This window comes from Paramisgurnus dabryanus, chromosome 9, assembly GCF_030506205.2.
Source record: "Paramisgurnus dabryanus chromosome 9, PD_genome_1.1, whole genome shotgun sequence".
NCBI lineage: Eukaryota > Metazoa > Chordata > Actinopteri > Cypriniformes > Cobitidae > Paramisgurnus > Paramisgurnus dabryanus.
This window is the reverse complement of record NC_133345.1, coordinates 37,142,190-37,151,279: the sequence shown is the minus strand read 5'-3', so window position 1 is coordinate 37,151,279 and position 9,090 is coordinate 37,142,190. Positions and strand designations below refer to the sequence as shown.

Genomic DNA, 9,090 nt, shown 5'->3' with positions numbered 1-9,090 from the left:
ATGATATCAATATGTTTTATGTCTAGATTTCTAAAACAACATAGCCTATATAGGTCTGTAAATATATTGTTTAAAAATTATTAGGGTCATAACATTATAACCCTGCCTAGTTTCAAACTGCATGCATTTGGCACAATACTATACTTTTATTATGGAGTTATACTCCATGGGGGGCGGTTTCCCGGACAGATAGACTAGTCCTAGACTAAAACATTTTTAAGAGCTGTCCAAACTGAAAACAACTTGCACTGACATATCTTAAAATACATCAGGGCCCTTTGTTTTGCCTCAAAATGCATACAGGTAATGTTTTTAGTAAGGCATGTTTGTTAAAACTAGTTATATTTCCTAATTAAACTAAGGCCTAGTCCTGGATTAAGATAATCCCTGTCCGGGAAACCGCCCCCATATTACTCAATGTACAAGCTAGAAATTAAGCTCTGCACAGGTCTACTAAAGGGTTAATGGTGCCACATGGTGATCAACAGTAAAAATGACAAATTTGACCTCTTTGCAAAAGGAAAAACCACCAACATTCAAAAATGCAATTCAATGTTGGTGGTTTTTCCTTTTGCAAAAATGTGGTTATAATGGAAGTCAATGGGGCAAAAACAGCCACTTACAGTAAATGAGGAAGAAAACAATAATCAAAAGCCAATGTTTTTACTTTATATTTGACATGCCCAAGACTGCGAAAAAGGTTAAAAAAAAATCCAGTCTACAATCACTTTTTGTATTGAAAATTTGTCATTTAGATTTTCCCCAAATCCACTTATGAACTTGGCAATTAAAGAGTTAAAATCATGGAATTTTTGTAAAAATTTGGTAGTTTTGATCAGAACTGACTAAGAAATTTATGCAAAAAAAGTGAAAAAATATTCTGATACATTTTTTACAGATGTTTAATTTAGTGGATGTATTAAATTTGAACAACGCACAAGGGTTAAATTTGCACTGTGTACCCCTGCATAAAATAAAAACAGAAGGAATAATAAAACGAACACTGTAAAATACAAGCTAAACAGCGCCTACTCCAGTAACACACAAATAGCTTAAGCTGTTAGCCCCTCCCATCCAACTGCTGGGTGGATCAGTGGATAGCGCGGACGACTTTCAACGTGAGGACCCGGGTTCGAGGCCCGACTGGACTCATCAGGTACATTACAAATAATAAATTGTGTTTGTGTGTTAAGTTGTGTGAATGGGTTGTACGTCCTACCTGTAGTCTGAAACATGCAAAAAATAGATAAAAACCACGGTTCAAATTTAATTATTTTATGATATATGATAAGTATATGTATGCAACATATATTAGACATATATGTGAAGTCATGTATGTCACATATATAAATAATTATATAGATGACATATATGTCTATGTATGTTTTTTGCACACATAGACATATATTTGTATGGGATAGACATATATGTCAATATATGAAATTGTTCCATTTTCGAATAGGTGTCATATATGGTTGTACATATATGTACATATATGTTTCTACTTTATATTACCATATATTTCATATAGGGATATTTCATATATTCACATATATTACATTTCCGTATGGGTAGGGACCATTTTTAGACCATTTTATCTTATTTTTCATATGCACATCCACTAAATCACCTGCACACTTTAAAAAAGAAAAGTGCACATGAATGTTGTTGACAAATGAATAGTGGATGAGCATGCAGTTGTAATCTGTGAAACGTAAGCGTGCTGATGTGAGCAGCGGTGTGTCTGACTGAACTCAGCTGGGCTCCTGAGGTGTTAAGACCCCTGAGAGCTTTGTCTCTCTTGTGTGATGTCCCCAAGCAATGCTGTCTATTCAATAGACGACAGAGACACAGCAAGCCAGTCTGAACCCATTACCTCTTATAGAACTCAATGGGAGCATAACAAGTTAATGTGTGTTGATGTGAGCAGTGTCTTAAATTTGAGTTCACTTTTGTTCTGCAATGTTCATGAGATTTATTCACTGTGAATAAGCGATGACATAAAATGTGCACTTTAAGATAGCAGTAAGATTCAAATGTGCAAATGTTTGTAAACTAAAACAACAACAGTAAGATTTTATAAAAGCTGACATTAATGCAATATTTAACACGGGCATGAATAAGATATGACAGAGAGAGAAGGAAAATGAAAAATGAATTAAAGCAAAAGGACTTAAAGGATAAAATTGGAATTTAAGTCATTAACACAGATATACAAATCTTTACAGTTGTGCAAGAATCCACAGATCTTAACACATCTACAGTATAACATGCTTATACTAAAGCCATAAATTAGCTTATTGCATGTAAAAGACTCTCATTACCAAGGTAGTCACTGATCTTTTACTCTAAACTCCAGTCTTTTATTTGCAGAGCATGCTTTTATTTGCATCATTATCACACAATAATGATGATGTCACACAAGTAATCTTGAAAAAAAGTGAGTCTTTTATCATTTTATGTATGACTTCACTTGTTTGTTTGTATTTATTTGGAGTAAGATGCTTCATTCATGCAAAATGTATTTGCATAATGACATTTCCAGTTAATATTTATTCAAAATGTCCGCCAAATATAAATGTAACATGACACTGAAACACTAGAATAAAAGGCAGTCACTTAAAGAGGAAAGACAGAGACAGAAAGAAGTGAAACATATTAAGAATTTAAAAGTTAAGCATTAGTAAAGAAGATTTTGAGAGCAAGGTATTGGATAAAGTTTAATCCCAGCCTCCATACCTCAGCAAAAAATTATGAGGCTCAGAGGAATATTTATATACTGTAGTAAATAGCACTACAATTTAATGACTGGTAAGGGCAATATTCAAGTTCTAACAGCTTGGGGGTTAGCCCCTGATTATAGGGTCTAGCAATGACAAAGGTATGGAAAAGAATTAAAAGTATGAGAAGGGAAAAGTGAATCAGAAAGACTTTGGAGTGTAATTGAGGGAGAGAGAGCGAGAGAGAGTGAGAGAGCGTGAGAGAGAGAGGGAGAGCGAGCTCTCAGTGAGGAGGGGGAGAATGTGTTAATACACAAGAACACTGCATCAAACCAATGCACTGCTCTGAGCGGGATGCGTCAGCAGTACATTCACGTTTCTACTGAAGGACGAAAGGAGGAGAAAGACTCAGCCGCCTGCAACCCCGTCACACAGAGAGAAATAGAGAGAGGGGGGTGAGCATTGGAGATGAGGACCGCTGCTCCTGCCACTGTCGCGGTCTTCTCGGGTGCGTGTGCGTGTCTCTCTCTCTCCTTTGCATGCTCTACCGCTGCTCGCCTCCCACTGCAGAACCGCTGCCAACCCGCAGCCTCGCAGCCAGAACAGGAGAACTGCCACAACTTACTACCTCAAGACAAGGAAAAATAAAGGAATACCGCAGAATCGGCAACAGGGGGAGGGAGGGCAAACTACGGAATCCTCCGCATGGTACCCCTCCGAAATTAGGCACGCGTCACACGGCGGCATCAATCCTCTTTTTCTGACACTGAGAAGAGAGAGTGAGGAAGCAGGAGAGAGAGGGAGAAAGAGAGAGAGAGAGAGAGAGCAAGGAGCGGGCTTACGACAGATAGAGAGAGAGCGCATCACCACCGGTGTGCCGCTGTTGTTGCCGATCTCCCCGTCCTACACCCCCCTCCCCCCGCAACACCACCCCCGAGCCCCCCTCCGGAGAAATTGATGGATTATTGCTAACTGTGCACGCGGCAGTCCGCAGCTGCTACGGCGACAGACAGGAGAGCGGAGCGAGTTAAAAAAGCAAGAAGAAAAGACCGCAGTGTATGTCTGATAGCCTTTTTTCATCAGCTGAACAAGTGTTGTGAGAGGTGGACAATGGCAAACTGAAAAAGAAAAAAAAACAGGTTAGTGTTTAGCAAAATCTCTGAAGACTGGGATATAGCCCACTTTCTTTTCCTTGTTTTTTTGCCTTGGGTTTAATTGTGCATGTACTTTGGACATGGAGTCTCGCGAAGACTGTTCAGTGGTATTCAGCGTCGCCTTCCAAGGGCAATCAATGGGGAAACTGAGAGGAGATCTTTTTGAAGCTGACTGGATCCATGCACCTGCTTAGCTGACTGGGCCTAACCCCTTGAACCAGTTTAATTGAATGCTGCTTCTCTCTGGAATTAACAGGAGCCATTTTGTCAAATCAGTTTGTGATCTACTTTACTTTTCCAGCTGAAAATGTTGCAGCTATCTTAGCTGGAAACATGATCGGATGGTGCCAGAGATTTTCTTCATTATAAAGGATCACACAGAGCTAATGAGGTAGGTGTCTGCTATTTCAACATACTTATTCTGTATGTCAGCTTTTTCCATTTCTCCACTCATCTTTTTCTCCCCCATCTCCCTCTCTCTTCCTCTCTCTTTCTCTGTGTTTAACGCAGCACCATCCTGCACTGTCGATGGCAAACAGATGCAGTGTCTTGCTCAAACCAGGGTAGGGCAACTGTTCTCCGTTCCCCAGCCGAATCCCCACGCGATGTTGAATTATGAACGCGCCACATCATGAGTCTCTTGTGGCAGGTAACTGTGCACCGTGCCTGGAACGCAGCCCTGCTCTGTGCAGTCTACCTCATGGTACGATCGTGGAGTGTGCGCGCCGCCCCCTCCGGACCACTGACCTGCCCTGCCGTCTGCTCCTGTGGTAACCAGTTCGTCAAAGTGGTGTGCACCAGACGCAGCCTGGTTCGAGTGCCCCCGGGCATCCCGGCCACCACTCGCCACTTAAACCTGATGGAAAACAGCATCGAGACAATTGAAGCTGGCACGTTTCAGCATCTCCGCCACCTGGAGGTGCTGCAGCTGGGCAGGAACTCTATTCGACAGATTGAGGTGGGGGCCTTTAGTGGCCTCAACAGTCTCAACACGCTGGAGCTGTTTGACAACCGGTTGACAGTGATTCCGAGTGGCGCTTTTGAGTACTTATCGAAACTGCGGGAATTATGGCTCAGGAACAACCCCATTGAGAGCATACCATCATACGCATTCAACCGGGTTCCCTCTCTCATGCGGCTGGATTTGGGAGAGCTAAAAAAGCTGGAATATATTTCCGAAGGTGCTTTTGAGGGATTATACAACTTGAAATATCTAAATCTTGGAATGTGTAACCTTAGGGAGATGCCAATTTTATCCCCGTTGGTGGGATTGGAGGAGCTAGAGATGTCAGAGAATTACTTTCCAGACATAAAGCCTGGATCCTTCAGGGGTTTAAAATCACTGAAAAAACTTTGGATTATGAACTCTAGGATCACCACAATAGAGAGAAATGCTTTTGATGATGTCACAGCCCTGGTTGAGCTCAACCTGGCTCACAATAACCTTAGCTCTTTGCCCCATGACCTTTTCGCGCCCTTGAGTTATCTGGTGGAGCTTCATTTGCACCACAACCCCTGGCGGTGTGACTGTGATGTTGTGTGGCTAGCCTGGTGGCTGAGGGAGTACATCCCCACCAACTCCACCTGTTGTGGCCGCTGCCACACCCCTGCTCACTTACGTGGACGCTATTTAGTGGAAGTGGACCAGAGCACTTTCCAGTGTTCAGCACCTTATATTCTAGATGCCCCAAGGGATCTTAACATCTCTGCTGAACGCGTGGTCGAGCTAAAATGTCGTACAGCCCCCATGTCATCTGTCAGATGGCTCCTGCCTAACGGAACAGTTCTAACACATGGCTCTAATCACCCACGGATATCAGTGCTCAACGACGGGACATTAAACTTCTCCAATGTGCTACCAGCGGATACAGGTGTGTACACATGTATGGTGACAAACATGGCAGGCAACTCCAACGCATCTGCCTACCTTAACGTGACCGCGGCCGAGCTCAACACTTCTAACTTGAGTTACTTCACCACAGTGACAGTGGAGGAGGTGGAGCCCACCTCACAGGAAGTGATCAAGCCAAAAACAGTAACCGCCTCCCCCTCTGTCTTTCAACCTGTTTTTATCTCCACACCAACCGTTTTACTTCAAACTCCCCGGCAGGTCTCCGTGCCCACCGTGCGCGGAACGGTACGCCCACCCGCCAGTCTCGATGAGGTCATGAAGACGACAAAAATTATTATTGGCTGCTTTGTGGCGGTCACACTGCTCGCTGCTGTTATGCTAATCGCTTTCTACAAGCTACGTAAAAGGCACCAGCAAAGGAGCACGGTGGCAGCCGCCAGGACTATAGAGGTCATTCAGATGGATGAGAACGTTCCCACCACCCACGCGGGGACGAGTATACCGGGTGAAAGTGGGATGATTTTACCTAACCTGAGAGACCACAACAGCACCTACAAACCCAGCTACAGCTCCTACAGACCAGCACACTCTGCCCATTGGGCAGAAAACCACATCGGTAATTCCCTGCACCGCCCCCGCCCTACGACCATCAGCACCATCCCTGAACCCTACCTGATCAAATCTCACACAAAAGAGAAGGTACAGGAAACGCAGATATAATACTCTTACAGCCTTCTCTTCTTCTGTCTTTTATTCTGTTCATCCTAAAAACATGCAATAGAATGCACAACAGAAAAGACAGCATTTACTTTTGTACCCAGTGCAAAAACCAGACTGTTTTTCTTGTACATGCTTATACATAAATATATTAATATAAATATATAAATTAATCCACTATGGGATGATAAAAGAAACAGATTATATAAAAGTGAAAATGAATTTCAACTATTTTCTAACTTGTAACTCCTATTTAAGATGGGAAAATGTGACGATGCTGATTTGACATTGCAAATGAAGAAAGATTTGTTTGAAAAGGGACAACCTGTGATTTTTAGACCATGCTGTATAGGATACAGTGAAGACCCATTTATACTGAGAACTTTCTAAGTAAATGTCCACCGATTGACCCTTCCTTAAAGGCTTATCTTCTAAAAGCACCAAGAATTTGTATTGTGCCAAATGTTATACTTGCAATAACTAAGACTGGTCTAGGGGATAGGAGACAAAACACTGCAAAAACAGAACGGAGACCCAGAAAGAAAAAAGCTGCTGGATATACAGAGTCTGCTTTTGTGCAGCTCCCAGCCAAATTGGTCATGGTGTTGCAGAAAGCGTTAAACTATACGGTACGTTTTCAGAACAGGCATCCTGCTCGCTTTATGAGTTTAATCTTTTGCTTATTACCCTGATGTTCATTTTGGTTTTGACAAATTGGATTGACTCATCCACTGGTCTTTTCATTCAGATTCATCATTTGGATATTGATCATTTTCCCATTTCTTTCAGATTCTGTCCTTTATTATTTGACTGGCTTTTAGGGCTATTTCAGTAAACGCATTACAACAGTTGCCTCAGATTTGTAGCGCAAGGGCTCGACTGGATGTTAGTTCACCAGACTTCCGAGAGACGGTTGCAGTGACTGGACGGTTTGCTGCAGGCTCACGTTAACATTGTTTTACATTTTCGTTACTGAGAAAGGGATTCAAATGAATGTGTGAATTATGGACTTTCATTTATGGAGATCGTTCAAACTGCGATTTTCATTTGTCCTTATTTTAAGCAACACTATTTTTATGAGGAGTCTACAGAGGTTACAACAATAAAAAGAAAACATTTGGTTTGTATTTCTCTAAACTGAACTCGCACCTCTTGTCTTTTTTTCAAATGCTGGATATTTTATGCAAATGTGATGCAAGCATATCAGAGGTTATGGAAAGAAGCTAAGCCATACACGTCATGAATTGATACAGTGAATTAACTTCACACTTTAATGTCAAATTTCTGGATATGAACAGCACAGTGTAATTATGTGTGCTAAAGTGTCAATAGCGAATTAGCGAGTAAATCTGTGATCGGTTAATGCATGCGCACATGCAAGCGCAATCATCAGGTTAATTTTCTTATGCAATGCAGAATGATGGAATGTTATTCAAAATAATGATCTCTGCTTATTTCTAATGAAGTTACGGTTTGCTTCAATACAGAGCTCGGGTAACAATGTGCTTCAGTTGAAGAGAGGGTTGAGTGCAGCATTTATTACAATCCTTTATTGATCTGCTTAACCTGTGACATCTACCAAATTAGAGTCAGAGAGAGAGAGAGAGAGAGAGAGAGAGAGAGAGAAAGCAGGTGTTTATATGGACGAGACACGTTTAAGGGTTAGAGTTAAGGCACCTCTAAACATTTGGCCTGCTATCCAGGTGTTTCAATTACTTCAAATTAAAACAGAGTAGATTACATTACAACAAATCCTTTTGATTTCTAAGTGTCCTCTAGGTTGTCTTCCTCTGAATGACCATCAGCTACATGTTTCTGGCAAGATTTTCGGGATTAAAGCCGTCAAGAGATTACGTCTGCCAAAATATTCCTTAAACTCAGCGTGTGTGCAAAATTACAACAAAAGATGATGTCTGACACCATGGTTTCCACATGGTGTCATGCAAACCAGAAGGATTTTTAGGCTCCAGTGGGCACTAATGTGCTATTATGCTGCACATTTTTAGAATGAAGCAGAGCGGGATGCAAGCTATAATCATGGGCAAAGGCATTTGCAAATCTTTGGCCACAGTAACCCTAGCTTTAACCCTTATACAAAGCAATTTACTGTACTGTCCTCAGATAGAAGCGGTTGTGTGATGCACACAAAAGCACCTTTAGTTTTTACATTATTGCATCTGTGAATGACGAGGATTGAAAAATTCAATATTTTATGCCTTTAGTACTCATTCTGAACGAATTGATGTGATATGGCTTTTGCAGCTTTGTTATATGGTCATAATGTCAGTTTTTCACAATAATAAGAATCAAGTTTAGCTGAAGTTTTAGTCCTTTTAAATAGGAAAACGAGAAGGATTTTACATTCTGTCGAGGTATGTTATATGTTTATGTCATTACATTTTGCTGAGATTAATTAGCTTCTCTGAACCAAACTACATGACTTCTACATATATTTACAGTACTGTGTAAAAGTCTTAGGCCACCATCACCAGACTTGTTGTTTTAGAAGTTTTAATGTCCATCCAAATGTATTTTTCAATCTATTGTATTAATATACAAACAGAAAATACAGGAAATATGCACACACACAAAAAAAAAATTCAGGACTAAATATCTTCTGTAGGCATCGTCAGTGCTTAGTGTGACC

The 9,090-nt window shown here is 41.1% G+C and overlaps 1 protein-coding gene across 1 annotated transcript; it reads left to right on the top strand.

Moving 5' to 3' along the window:
- The first annotated feature begins 3,051 nt into the window (after positions 1-3,051).
- lrrc4.2 (leucine rich repeat containing 4.2) lies at positions 3,052-7,573 on the top strand. The gene is made up of 3 exons (XM_065283532.2): positions 3,052-3,859; positions 4,176-4,265; positions 4,385-7,573. The coding sequence occupies exon 3, from the start codon at positions 4,506-4,508 to the stop codon at positions 6,444-6,446; it is 1,941 nt and encodes a 646-aa protein (XP_065139604.1). The 5' UTR covers positions 3,052-3,859; positions 4,176-4,265; positions 4,385-4,505; the 3' UTR covers positions 6,447-7,573.
- Positions 7,574-9,090: the final 1,517 nt, after the last annotated feature.

Excerpts from the sequence above, each read along its gene's own strand:
- lrrc4.2 (XM_065283532.2), top strand. The coding sequence starts at position 4,506 with ATGAGTCTCTTGTGGCAGGTAACTGTGCACCGTGCCTGGAACGCAGCC.